The 14415-nt window shown below is 42.6% G+C and overlaps 1 protein-coding gene across 1 annotated transcript in view; it reads right to left on the reverse strand.

Moving 5' to 3' along the window:
* The window catches only part of CHN1 (chimerin 1), a 122398-nt gene that overhangs the window by 45009 nt on the left and 62974 nt on the right, over positions 1-14415 (reverse strand). Inside the window, exon 5 of the mRNA XM_073545933.1 lies at positions 10793-11081. Coding sequence (XP_073402034.1) covers positions 10793-11081 — 289 coding nt within the window. The remainder of the gene's footprint in view (positions 1-10792; positions 11082-14415) is intronic.

A 14415-nucleotide genomic window follows, 5' to 3' on the forward strand; every position in this document is an offset into this window, starting at 1 on the left:
CAGTGATTCTGACATTGTTTTCTCGTGACATATTGTACTTCATGTTAGTGGTAAAATTTCATTCAAATAACTTGCGTTTATTTGTGAAAAAAATGGAAATTTGGCAAAAATTTTGAAAATTTCGCAATTTTCCAACTTTGAATTTTTATGCCCTTAAATCACAGAGATACGGCACACAAAAAACTTGATAAGTAACATTTCCCACATGTTTACTTTACATCAGCACAATTTTGGAACCAAAATTTTTTTTTGTTAGGAAGCTATAAGGGTTAAAAGTTGACCAGCGATTTCTCATTTTTACAACACCATTTTATTTTTAGGACCACATCACATTTGAAGCCACTTTGAGGGGTCTATATGATAGAAAATACCCAAAAGTGACACCATTCTAAAAACTGAACCCCTTAAGGTGCTCAAAACCACATTCAAGAAGTTTATTAACCCATTAGGTGCGTCACAGGAATTTTTTTGAATATTTAAAAAGAAATGAACATCTAACTTTTTTTTCACAAAAAAAATACTTCAGGTTCAATTTTTTTTATTTTACCAAGGGTAACAGGAGAAATTAGACTGCAAAAGTTATTGTGCAATTTGTCCTGAGTACGCTGATACCGGATTTGTGGGGGGGAACGACTGTTTCGGCGCATGGCAGAGCTCAGAATGGAAGGAGCGCCGTTTGACTTTTTCAATGCAAAATTGGCTGGAATTCAGATCGGACGCCATGTCACGTTTGGAGAGTCCCTGATGTACCTAAACAGTGGAAACCCCCTACAAGTGACCCCATTTTGGAAACTAGACCCCCCAAGGAACTTATCTAGATATGTGGTGAGAACTTTGAACCCACAAGGGCTTTACAGAAGTTTATAACGTACAGCGGTACAATTAAAAAATCATATTTTTTCCACAAAAATGATCTTTTCACCCCAATTTTTATTTTCCCAAGGGTAACAGGACCCTAAAAGTTATTGTGCAATTTGTCCTGAGTACGCTGATACCCCACATGTGGGGGTAAACCACTATTTGGGCGCATGGCAGAGCTCGGAAGGGAAGCAATGCCATTTGACGTTTTTGGCTGGAATTGAGATCGGACACCATGTCGCGTTTGGAAAACCCCTGATGTACCAAAACAGTGGAAACCCCCCACAAATGACACCATTTTGGAAACTAGACCCCCTAAGGAACTTATCTAGATGTGTGGTGAGAACTTTGAACCCCCATGGGCTTCACAGAAGTTTATAACATAAAGCCATACAATTAAAAAATCATATTTTTTCCACAAAAATGATCTTTTCACCCTCAATTCTTATTTTTCCAAGGGTAACAGGACCATAAAAGTTATTGTGCAATTTGTTCTGAGTACGCTGATACCCCACATGTGGGGGTAAACCACTATTTGGGCGCATGGCAGAGCTCGGAAGGGAAGCAATGCCATTTGACGTTTTTGGCTGGAATTGAGATCGGACACCATGTCGCGTTTGGAAAACCCCTGATGTACCAAAACAGTGGAAACCCCCCACAAATGACACTATTTTGGAAACTAGACCCCCTAAGGAACTTATCTAGATGTGTGGTGAGAACTTTGAACCCCCATGGGCTTCACAGAAGTTTATAACATACAGCCATACAATTAAAAAATCATATTTTTTCCACAAAAATGATCTTTTCACCCTCAATTCTTATTTTTCCAAGGGTAACAGGACCCTAAAAGTTATTGTGCAATTTGTCCTGAGTACGCTGATACCCCACATGTGGGGGTAAACCACTATTTGGGCGCATGGCAGAGCTCGGAAGGGAAGCAGCGCCATTTGACGTTTTTGGCTGGAATTGAGATCGGACACCATGTCGCATTTGGAAAACCCCTGATGTACCAAAACAGTGGAAATCCCCCACAAATGACACCATTTTGGAAACTAGACCCCCTAAGGAACTTATCTAGATGTGTGGTGAGAACTTTGAACCCCCATGGGCTTCACAGAAGTTTATAACATAAAGCCATACAATTAAAAAATCATATTTTTTCCACAAAAATGATCTTTTCACCCTCAATTCTTATTTTTCCAAGGGTAACAGGACCGTAAAAGTTATTGTGCAATTTGTCCTGAGTACGCTGATACCCCACATGTGGGGGTAAACCACTATTTGGGCGCATGGCAGAGCTCGGAAGGGAAGCAGCGCCATTTGACGTTTTTGGCTGGAATTGAGATCGGACACCATGTCGCATTTGGAAAACTCCTGATGTACCAAAACAGTGGAAACCCCCCACAAATGACACCATTTTGGAAACTAGACCCCCTAAGGAACTTATCTAGATGTGTGGTGAGCACTTTGACCCCCCCAGTGCTTCACAGAAGTTTATAATGCCCGGGCGTGAAAATAAATAATTCGTATTTTTTCCACAAACATGATCTTTTAGTCACCATTTTTTTATTTTCCCAAGGGTACCAGGAGAAATTGGACCCCAAAAGTTGTTGTCCAATTTGTTCTGAGTATGCTGATACCCCATATGTGGGAGAAAACTACTGTATGGGCACACGTCGGGGCTCGGAAGGGAAGTAATGACGTTTTGGAATGCAGACTTTGATGGAATGGTCTGCGGGTGTCATGTTGCCTTTGGAGAGCCCCTAATGTACCTAAACAGTGGAAAACCCCCACAAATGACACCATTTTGTAAACTAGACCCCCCAAGGAACTTATCTAGATGTGTGGTGAGCACTTTGACCCCCCCCCCCCAGTGCTTCACAGAAGTTTATAACGCTCGGGCGTGAAAATAAAAAATTCGTATTTTTTCCACAAACATTATCTTTTAGTCACCATTTTTTTATTTTCCCAAGGGTACCAGGAGAAATTGGACCCCAAAAGTTGTTGTCCAATTTGTCCTGAGTATGCTGATACCCCATATGTGGGTGAAAACTACTGTATGGGCACATGTCGGGGCTCGGAAGGGAAGTAGTGACGTTTTGGTATGCAGACTTTGATGGAATGGTCTGCAGGTGTCATGTTGCCTTTGGAGAGCCCCTAATGTACCTAAACAGTGGAAACCCCCCACAAATGACCCCATTTTGAAAACTAGACCCACTAAGGAACTTATCTAGATGTGAGGTGAGCACTTTGAACCCCCAAGGGTTTCACAGAAGTTTATAATGCCCGGGCATGAAAATAAAAAAATCGTATTTTTTCCAGAAACATGATCAATTAGTCCGCAATTTTTTCATTTTCCCAAGGGTAACAGGAGAAATTGGACCCCAAAAGTTGTTGTCCAATTTGGCCTGAGTACGCTGATACCTCATATGTGGGAGAAAACTAATGTATGGGCACACGTCGGGGCTCGGAAGGGAAGCAGTGACGTTTTGGAATGCAGACTTTGATGGAATGGTCTGCGGGTGCCATGTGCGTTTGGAGAGCCCCTGATGTACCTAAACTATTGAAACTCCCCACAAGTGACCCCATTTTGGACACTAGACCCCCCACGGAACTTATCTAGATGTGTGGTGAGCACTTTGAACCCCCAAGTGCTTCACAGAAGTTCATAACACTCGGACGTGAAAATAAAAAAATCATTTTTTTCCACAAAAATGATATTTTTGCCCCCAATTTTTTATTTTCCTAAGGGTAACAGGAGAAATTGGACCCCAAAAATTGTTTTGCAATTTGTCCTGAGTAGGCTGATACCCTACATGTGGGGGTAAAACACTGTTTGGGCGCATGGCAGAGCTTGGAAGGGAAGGAGCACCATTTGACTTTTTCAACTCAGAATTGGCTGGAATTGAGATCAGACGCCATGTTGCATTTGGAGAGCCCCTGATGTGCCCAAACAGTGGAAACCCCCAATTATAACTCCAACCCTAACCCCAACACACCCCTAACCCTAATCTGAGCCCTAGCCCTAGCCCTAACCCTAGCCCTAACCCTAGCCCTAGCCCTAACCCTAAGGCTGTGTGCACACGCTGCGGATTTTGCTGCGGTTCCGCAGCGGTTTTGGCTGCTGCGGACCCCAGTACCATGATTCCCTATGGGAATCAAAAACCGCAGTGCAGACGGTGCGGAATTTTCCGCGCGGATTATCTGCGGTTTTCAATCCGCAGAAAGAATTGACATGTCAATTCTTTCTGCGGATTCTCCTGCGGTTTGCCATCTCCTCTATTGAGGAGATGAAAAACCGCAGGACAAAACCGCAGAGCAATCTGCAGGTAAAACCGCAGGTCTTTTGACCTGCGGTTTCACCTGCGGATTTTACAAAATCTGCGCGGATGAATCCGCACCTAATCCGCAGCGTGTGCACACAGCCTTACCCTAACGGGAAAATGGAGATAAATACTTTTTTTTAGTTTTATTATTTTTCCCTAACTAAGGGGGTGATAACGGGGGGTTTGATTTACTATTTATGGCGGTTTTTATGTTTGGCGGCTGTCACACGCTAAAAGACGCTTTTTATTGTAAAAATAGTTTTTGCATCACCACATTTTGAGAGCTATAATTTTTCCGTATTTTGACCCACTGAGTCATGTGAGGTCTTATTTTTTGCGGGACGAGTTGACGTTTTTATTGGTACCATTTTCGGGCACGTGACATTTTTTGATCGCTTTTTATTCCTATTTTTGGGACGCAGAATGAACAAAAACCAGCGTTTCATGAATTTCTTTTGGGGGGGGGCGTTTACACCGTTCCGCGTGCGGTAAAATTGATAAAGCGGTTTTATTCTTCGGGTCAGTACGGTTACAGCGATACCTCATTTAGGTCGTTTTTTTATGTTTTTGTCGGTTTTATGCAATGAAAACTATTTTATATAAAAAATAATTATTTTTGCATCGCTTTATTCTGTGAGCTATAACTTTTTTATTTTTTCGCTGATGATGCTGTGTGGCAGCTCGTTTTTTGCGGGACAAGATGACGTTTTCAGCGGTACCATGGATATTTATATGCGTCTTTTTGATCGCGCGTTATTACACTTTTTGTTTGGCGGTATGACAATAAATCATTATTTTTTGCTTCGTTTTTTATTTTTATTTTTTAAGGGGTTCGCTAAAAGGGTTAACTAATGGGACAGTTTTATAGGGCGGGTCATTACGGACGCGGCGATACCTAATATGTGTACTTTTATTGTTTTATTTTTTTTATTATTTTCAAAAAATGAATTTATTGGGGAATATTTTTTTTTTTTTTTACTAATTTATTTGGCGATTTTTTTTAATTTATTTTTACATTTTTTTTATTTTTTTTTTTACTTTATTACATAGTCCCAGGTGGGACATCACTGTCCTGTGACAGATCGCTGATCTGTCACATCACAGATCACTGTGACAGATCAGCAATCTGTCACAGGCATTGAAGCAGACTTCCTCTTGCCTGAGCTTTGCAGGCACTGAGGAAGCCAGCTTCCTCAGGTCCCCGAAGGCCCCCGTCGCCATCTTGGATTCGGGGGCCTGGAGGATAGGAGCCCCCCGCAGCAGCGCTGCACATTGCGCTGCCGTGGGGGGCTCAGGGAAGCACGGAGGGAGCCCCCTCCCTGCCGATGCTTCCCTTTAACTCCCGGTACACCGCGATCATGTTTGATCGCGGTGTGCAAGGGGTTAACGTGTCGGGGGCGGTCCGTGACCGCCCCTGACACATAGTGCCGGGTGTCAGCTGTGATAATCAGCTGACACCCGGCCGCGATCAGCGGCGCTCACCACGTGGGCGCCGCTGATCGCGGTAGACGTACTATCCCGTCCACGGTCATACGGGCCCGGGTACCGTGGACGGGATAGTACGTCGGATGTCAGGAAGGGGTTAAAGTCCACATGAGACACCCAAAGAACCTAGATAACTTGGAGAAGATCTGCATGGAGAAGTGGGCCAAGATAACTCCAGAGACCTGTGCCGGCCTGATCAGGTCTTATAAAAGACGATTATTAGCTGTAATTGCAAACAAGGGTTATTCCACAAAATATTAAACCTAGGGGTTGAATAATAATTGACCCACACTTGTATGTTTAAAATTTATTAAAATTTAACTGAGCAACATAACTTTTTGGTTTGTAAGATTTATGCATCTGTTAATAAATCCTGCTCTTGTGTGAAGTTTGAAGGCTCTAACTTATTTGCATCTTATCAAACCTGCTAAATCTGCAGGGGGTTGAATACTAGTTGTAGGCACTGTAAATTCCTAATGGGATAATGTTAGTAAATAGGACGCGGGATGTTATACGCCGTGCGCAGTGTGACTGCATTTCAGGGGCGGCCGTGCTACATACTGCAATGTGCAGAATAAACAGACCCGCGGGATGAGACCGTGTTTACATTCCATTTATGAGCAACCATTTAATCGCTGGCGATACTCGACATGTTTTTTGTTTTGCAGTTTAGTTTATAACACTACAATAGTCTTTATAGAGTTGTGATAGAAAGCAGTAGCGGGCACCACGGTCATAGTTTCCACAAAGAGTGCCACATGCAAGTGTCATCTTTAGCAAAGAGGATCTATCATGACCCCCCCTCCCCCCCCCAAAAAAAAGAGAGTAAAACTGACTTCTTTAATCAAGTGCGCTTCTCCGATTGCAGATCATAACGAAGATAACATGGGGATGAACCAGAGCGGCTCTAACACCGTTCAGTCAGTACGGACAGCGGCAGAGAGACTCAAGCCACGATGACTGGATAAGTGTCAGGACCAGTCATGTCCTTGCCCTTTAAACACTAAACAGTGGAGACATTCCACAGTCCAGTTGTCAATTAACTGGCAAATTTGAGGTCAACTGCAAGCAGGACTGTGGAGTCGGAGCCCATTTTGTTGGAGGTCGGAGTCGGAATCATGGAAATTGAGGGGTCGGAGTCAGAGGTTTAGGTTACCCACTCCACAGCCCTGGTATGAGGGAGTCGGAGAGTCTGAGTAAGGCCTGTTTCACACTTCCGTTTTTGTGTCTGCCAAACGGATCCGTTTCCGTTTTTTTGACGGAAACGGATGCAAACGGATCCGTTTTTTAAAAAACGAATCCGTTTTTTGACGGATCCACGGTAACCGCTATGGGAAAAAAACGGATCCTGCAAAAAAATGGCGGATCCGTTTTTTTACGGAAACCAACGGATTTTGACGGATTTGAAAAAACCGAAGTGTGAAACAGGCCTTATGGAAACTGAGGAGTTGCAGTCGGAGGTTTGGCTTACCGACGCCACAGCCCTGACTGCAAGGAAGAAAAATGTAATAAAACTGCAATCAGAGAACCAATAGAAAGGAACTACAGGGCGTCACGTGGTGAGGAATTCTCAAGACATTTGTGCCTCTTGTCCGCAACTTGTTGTTGAGTATATGCAAATTGTCTCTTCAGAGAGGACTTTAACCCTACTGCCACCTGTTATAAGTAGCAGTCCTAAAAGTCAATATCGGCCCTTTAACGAGCCCTTGTCACATGACTAAGGGTAAAATATAATTATTTAATTTCCCAGAGGAGCATTGCACGGCCTATAAGCCTCGCTACACTGGCATGTCAGCCTCCACGAGGAGAGCTCAGTCAGAGGCCTCTCATACACAAATCAAATCTCTTGACGAGGCGCAACATCCCGTCTGTAAATTGAGATCCTGGCTTGGCTTTTATCCTAAATCATATGGCAAGACTCATTAAAGGGTCGATGCTGACTTTTAGGCTTGCTACTTCCAATAGGTGGTGCTGGAGTTCCTGTCCACTTACTCTCTGAAGAGACAATTTGCATACATACCATGTCGCACTGGCCTAAAGGAAACATGGCTCTACAAGATGGGGATGCATGTAGTTATTGCATGGGACGGATATCAGTGGTCAATCTCTAAGGCTATGTTCACATATTGCGCTTTTTTATGCAAATTTTAACCTGCGTTTTATACAGTACCAAAAAAAGCTACGAGATTTCAGAAATCTCAAGCACATATAGTTTTTTTTCCTCGACTGAACTGGAAAACTGCTGCGTTTTTGCCATCTGCAGCATGTCACTTCTTTCAGCGTTTTTTTCACCCATAGAAAGCAACGAGTAGGTGCAAAAATGCAGGCATCAGGTTTTGCTGCAAACCTAAGGAAGTTGCATCATTTTTTTTTTGGGGGGGGGGGGCACTAAACCTTGTCAGCAGGCACAAGAGAAAACAAACACGCAGCAAAATCCGGTTTTTACTGCCAAGAGAGCAGATTTTGCCTGCAGAAAAAAAAAGCAGCAAAAATGCAACGTGCGAACACAGCCTAACGATGCAATCACTGCAACTCTAGAAATTATATTTCAACATGTCTATGATCTGTATCGTATGCAGAATCACAAAATCGAGGGAATTTTAAACTGCTGGATATTTACGGACTACAGTCAGAGACCCAATCTGCTTGCCACTTGCACTGCCCGGATAACTGGTCCACGTTAATGGACCTTGGATGTACAATTTAATGTCTTCTGCTCCCTTAGGAAGGTGAATGTAGAATTCAGAGAACGTAGCTTTGAAGGCAAAGAACTTATTTACATCACAAGAAGTTTTGATCAAAATCAAAAATACAGAAAAAAAAAATATTACAAAAAAAAAAAAGTTTACAATGTAACATTTTTGAGCTGCTAAGTTCTGACAGTCGAGAGCTAGTCAGGTGAAAAGATTTCACGCTTTATATCCTTAACGAACAGAATAATTTACAAGATGGTAAACTTTTCAGTTTCTGCTAAAAATATCTAGACAGTGAAGACTGCAAAAACCAGAGATGTCAACTCTTCCCCAAAATATTTAGTGAAGGCTCCGAGCCTTTGAAGTGCTGCGTGACTTGAGCAAAGCTTCAGAATACAAATGGGTTGAACTTCGGAATTTAGCACAGCTCAAAACATGAAAACTTAGGGTTACCTGGGGTACATCCTTCATGATGGTAAGGGAAATACGCCCTAGAGGGTCCTGACCCTGGAAACCTACGCATCCGCCAAAAAAATACAGAGAAAAACTAAGTTACCGTAACTCTGCAGTCGAAGGGACTGCTCTGCTTAAAGAGGTCCTTTCACCATTTTTCACGTGCTAAATTGGCCATATGATGATTAAGTGGCTGAAGATCTGAATGAAACATTTTATTTCTCATCTTAGTTGCCCCTAAAGAAGCTTACGGACAGCTTTGTATGTGTGATATGGTAGAACTCGTGTCTAACTAGGTCACACAGATCTCACTGAGGGCACCTACTGTGGTTACAAGCGTCAGGAGAAGACCTGACCTGGGTGTCAATACCCCTGTTTTAGGTGAAAGCCATGCAAAAACTGGTCTTCAGTTAACACAAAGCCTCAAAATTATCAGCGGTCCAATATCCATCTCCCCAAGTCATACTCATTGGGGTCTGAGGAGCAACTATACAGTAGCTCCTCAGACCCCAATGAGTATGACTTGGGGATGTGGATATTGGACCGCTGATAATTTTGAGGCTTTGTGTTAACTGAAGAACAGAAGATGCAGAATATAACATAACAGTATAACTACAAGATTTTCTTTAAAGTCAGAATTTTCTAAAGTATTATTTTAGCACCATTTAAAAAAATATCCAAATAGTTGAGTAGACTGAAAATACCTTCTCCCCTCTTATGTGTGAGACCTCTAAACAAGACACATTGGACTGAAATTCAAGATATAATAAACCTGTCAAGTCCATCCATGTGTACAGAACTCGTATGCTAGGATAAAATATGTGTCGAGAGCACTTACAAGAACCTTACTAGTATTTAAAGGGAACCTGTCAAATTGAGAAATGCCATATACCTGTAGATATAGGGGTAATTTGTGGGTAAATAGGGTATAAATTCTGTGTAGTGTAGTTAATAGTGCAGCGGCTGCAGGGAGAAAATGACACATTTTTTCCTCTACAGGCACTCGGTGCAGGGAGCGTACAAGCAATCACCGCTCACTGTACAGTAAGTTTGCGGCAATAACTCCTCATTTATGTCCAGAGTGGGTTGTCAATGTACCAGGCAGTGGTTACAAACGTGCTCACTTTGCAGTGCACCGACACGATGACTGGAAGTGAGCGGCTGCAGGGAGAATATAACTTCATTTTCTACCTGCAGCCACTGCCGGCTACACAGGAATTAAACACTACTTGCCTGCAAATCAGCACTGTAGGTGCAGGACAAGTGTTTCTCAACGTGACAGGGTCCTTTTAAAGGACAGGGTTATATCACAGTGTAACTGTTTCAATGACAAATGTTGTATTTGAACAAAAATGGATAAAAAAAAAACCATACTAAAAGTATAAAACAATTGCTTTAATCTGGCATGCATGGATCCAGATTTGTGCAGAATTATCACACACTCCAGAACATAAGATAGTTATAACAAAAAAAAATTAAATCACTTGCAAAAAGGAAGAAAACGATTAGGAGAATCAGAAAAAAAATGTGCTACAATATCTGTGTTTTGTGATTTTTTTTTTTTTTTTTTTTTTTTTTTAAACAGAATAGTGTAATCACGATCAAGCGTTCAGTTTTGGGCCTTGTAAAATCCTGACAATTTGGGACAGGGTAGTGAGAAATGAATGGGTTTCAGTACATCGCAAAAATTGGGAAAAAGGGGGAAGCTATGTATTGACTTGAGCGCTGCTACAATGTTTACATGGATCCTCCGCTAATATGTAATGACCGCAATCACAATACTCCAAAAGTAGAAGCGACATCAGATCATAAAGGTCAGTGGTTGAGCAACTCGGCAGTTTGGAGCTCACTCCAACACCATGTCAAAAAATAGCAGCGTGAACTTAATAACCCAGGACAACGCTTCACAGAGTTACTCCATTCTATTCCAAAAAAAAAAGTTAAAAAAAAAGTGTAAGAGAGCAATGTAAATCTTACCCGTTTCCCCTCCACAGTATCTTCTCCTGAAGACTCCTTCTCGCCCTGCTCTTCTTTCACAGCCGGCATTTGTTTCTTATGTGCTGGCTCTCTGTTCAAAGTTGTGTAGCCTATATGTTCGTAAATTGGGTTTATGGTCATCTTGGCGATGTACTCGGCTGCCTTGGTCTCAATGTACAGGGTGATCAGGCCGTCGGTCACGAGGTCGTGGATAGATTCAAATCTCTTCTCTCCGACAAAGTGCTTCCCGTCATGGTAGAGTCTGAAGTTTCTAGTCTGGTTTCCGAATCTGCCTCAATAAAGAAAGGAATGCAAAGATTTTATTTAGAAAATAAATGACTTTTTGCCATTTGTAGTTCGGGAAAAAGGCCAGAAGACCCTTTTTCTTCGGTTCTGTAGAGTAATTTGTACAAGTCAGTTCATTACATTGGTGGAAGCAAGAAAAAAAAACCTATCCGTCCATCAGAGATCTTTTTTTTTTTTTTTTTTACTGGCAGAACTGTGGCTTCTTTTTTCTACCCGTCTGAGTTGAAGATGCTGCATGTTCTTACAAGAAACCCTACCATTGAGTTTAATACAGTGAACTGTTGCAGACCAAGAGCTTCAATGGCCTCGTCATTTACTAGGAAAAGCCTATTCAGAATTCAGCTTGGCTCCCGTGCCAACAATTACACTCAAAAGCATCTGCTGCCAGAATCTCAGCAAAATGGGACAGGACGGCACAAGGGTAAGTATTCTTTATTCTTGGAGAGAGGCCAAGAGCTAACTCTTTGGTGTCTGATAAAAGAAGCTCTGTGGTGAGCCTGCTAAAAACCACGCTGTTTTATAGGAAACCGTTCATGTCTTGGCTGAATGACATAAGTGGTGTGACACGATGGGGCTCAGAGTCTTCAAAATTTGCTGCTCTAAAGAGCTACAAGAGTTCAACACAGAGTAAACAGCTCAAAGGGCTACTGAGCATCAGAAATAACCATGGACGCAGTTCATAAGAAGTCTGAGAACATGTGCTCCTCACTGTACACTCAACCATTAAAGAAGCCACGTGGTAAGTGCCACAAGGCAAGCGACAAAATTAAACCAATCAAAATATTTTTATGCAGTTCATCATAATAATGTGGATTCTTTCAAAATGAACAATTTGGAAACTATAACATACTAGAAATAGGTCCGATGCATCGGAAGTGCAGTGAAATTAATCCGCTATTCCCCACGCAGGCGCAGTAACAGCTGCGTTGTTACCGCGCATGCTCGGTGTGAGGTAGCGCTGTCATTTAGTTAGGGGATTCTCGCTAGGCAGCGAACAAATCACATTTGGCACAGGTTTCCCAACAAAACATAGCAGTTCATGCGGTTTACTATGCAGCATAAACCATCACAGCAACAGACAATTAATTTCACCAGCATAGCGTCCATTATAGAGTTTCCCTCTGTTAGCAATGTCCAGCATACACAGGCTCTTCATGACTGCTGCTCCACGCTGCAGACATCCACTCTCTCCTCTGGGACTCTCAGACGCTGGCAGCCATTACACCCAGCCACACACAGGCTGTTAGCCAGGGGACAACTCTCCTCACGGGACCTTCCGCTCTGGACCAACCAGGTCCCAGTCTTCTCCCCTTGTGACTCACCCCGGCCACATTATATCGTTCATAGCCACGCCCACTGGGTCACATGACTGACCTCATCACAGGTCCTTCAGGCATTTTCACACTCTTTACAACTGTGCTTTAAACACACCCCCTGGGTGGGTTTGTAGGTAACCAGGCCCCCCCAACTCTCTAGTTACCTGGAGACTTCTCCCTCATATATTAACGCAGCACCTCAGCAATATCACACATACATAAGTCTCCATCTCAAAGCCACCCACTTTGAGATACATAACGGGCACTAATACTCTGCCATTCATCCCTTCTCCTGGGACCTCCACACAGCGCCCCCTAGCGGACACAGTGGTTACTACACCACAGCGGGTAGAATGCGCAGTTGCTGCTGTTACTGCACATGTGCGGGAACAGCCGTGACGTGAATGTCACTTGCGCAGGCGCAAGTGACATACACGTCACCGCTATTCCCGCGCATGCATAGTAACGACGCGGCTGTTACTGCGCCTGTGTGGGAATAGCGGAGACATGTATGTCACTTGCGCAGGCGCAAATGACACTGCAGTGGTGCCTTATGGGATTCGGGGACAGCGGCAGGAAGTCCCAACTGGCGATTATATATGTAGATGGATCACACTGTCATAACTTGATCAATTGGAGAACTATAATAAAAATAGTAAAATAAATAAATAAAATAGGCATCAAGATATTGGAAGCTTTAAAATAGGGCAGGACATCCTGTGAGCGGAGACGAGAAAGATCGATGAGGAATGTAATCTTCCATTTGTGATTGTAGAATAAAATTTAAAAGGAGGTAAGGGAACCTGTAAGATGTTCTCCACTCGTTGCAGTGAGCTGGGCCCTGCGAGTGGAGTCCGGGTAAAAGAAGAAGAGTCCTGATTCCTCCGACTTTTTACAGCCCAGTTTAGCTTCACTGACCGATCTCTTACTATATGCAAACTGACCAGTCAATCAAGTAGATCTAGGCAGGGAGAAGCCAGCAGATGCCGTCTAGTAGACTACGGTCCCGTTTTCTGACGCATTTATAGTCCATAGGGTTTTAGAGTAAAGCGTAGCTTTCTGAAATGTGAGTGGGGACTATAACCGCTCCCTGCACCGCCCTAATGACTGGAAGCGAGCAGCTGCAGAGAGGATCTAACTTCATTTTCTCCCTGCAGCCACTGCCGACTACACAGGATTTATACATTAGATTTCACAAAGCCCATAGCTGTGGCAACATAATATTCCTGACACGATCAACTTCAACTCTAATGACAACTATATTCCGACATTTAATTTCATATTCTGGTTGATGATTTAGTTATGGCCTAACCGTGCCAATAAAGAATACTGTCTAAATAAAACCTCTATATGCTTCGAGTATAAGCAAGGTGGTTTTGTCAGGACTCAAGTCACCTGATTTTATACAGTCAACTTGCATTTTCACCAGGTTTAATCTTAAATGGGATTTCTTATTTCAAAGTGAAGAGAGACACAGCACTTTCTAAAAAGAAATCCCAAGAATCATCCAAGGCCCCTTTACAATTTTTTCTTTTACAGCAAATGCTGAATCCCCTTTCATTGTTAGTATTGTTAGAAGTCTGATCCTTGATGTTTGGGGACATGAAAAAAAGACATTTTAAAAAGTTCTTCAAAACATGCACAAACTGTATAAAAATGTGTTAGGTCTTATAAACCCAGATAGGTATATGCAGAAAGTGACATTATGGAACACGACACTAGATATAGGCACAGCCCTCGCTCTGGTCACAATACCATTCTGCACACGCAAACCCATAAGCTAGCAATCAATAATTAATTACAAGAATTTTACTACAAAATTACAGTGGAACAAAAAGTACAAACAAGTTCATAAGATTTTAGCATAATGGAGTCACTGAACTCAGCCAGTCAAGAATATTCTCCTACCTGCACTGTCCATGGGAAGCAAACCTCCGGAAGGCGCGCACAAGGGAATTATTTTAGGGATGGTTGAACAAATTCTAATGAGATATCCAAGAT

The sequence above is a fragment of the Dendrobates tinctorius genome, unplaced genomic scaffold, assembly GCF_039654945.1.
Source record: "Dendrobates tinctorius isolate UK_male_01 unplaced genomic scaffold, ASM3965494v1 ptg000143l, whole genome shotgun sequence".
In the NCBI taxonomy this organism is placed as follows: Eukaryota; Metazoa; Chordata; class Amphibia; order Anura; family Dendrobatidae; genus Dendrobates; species Dendrobates tinctorius.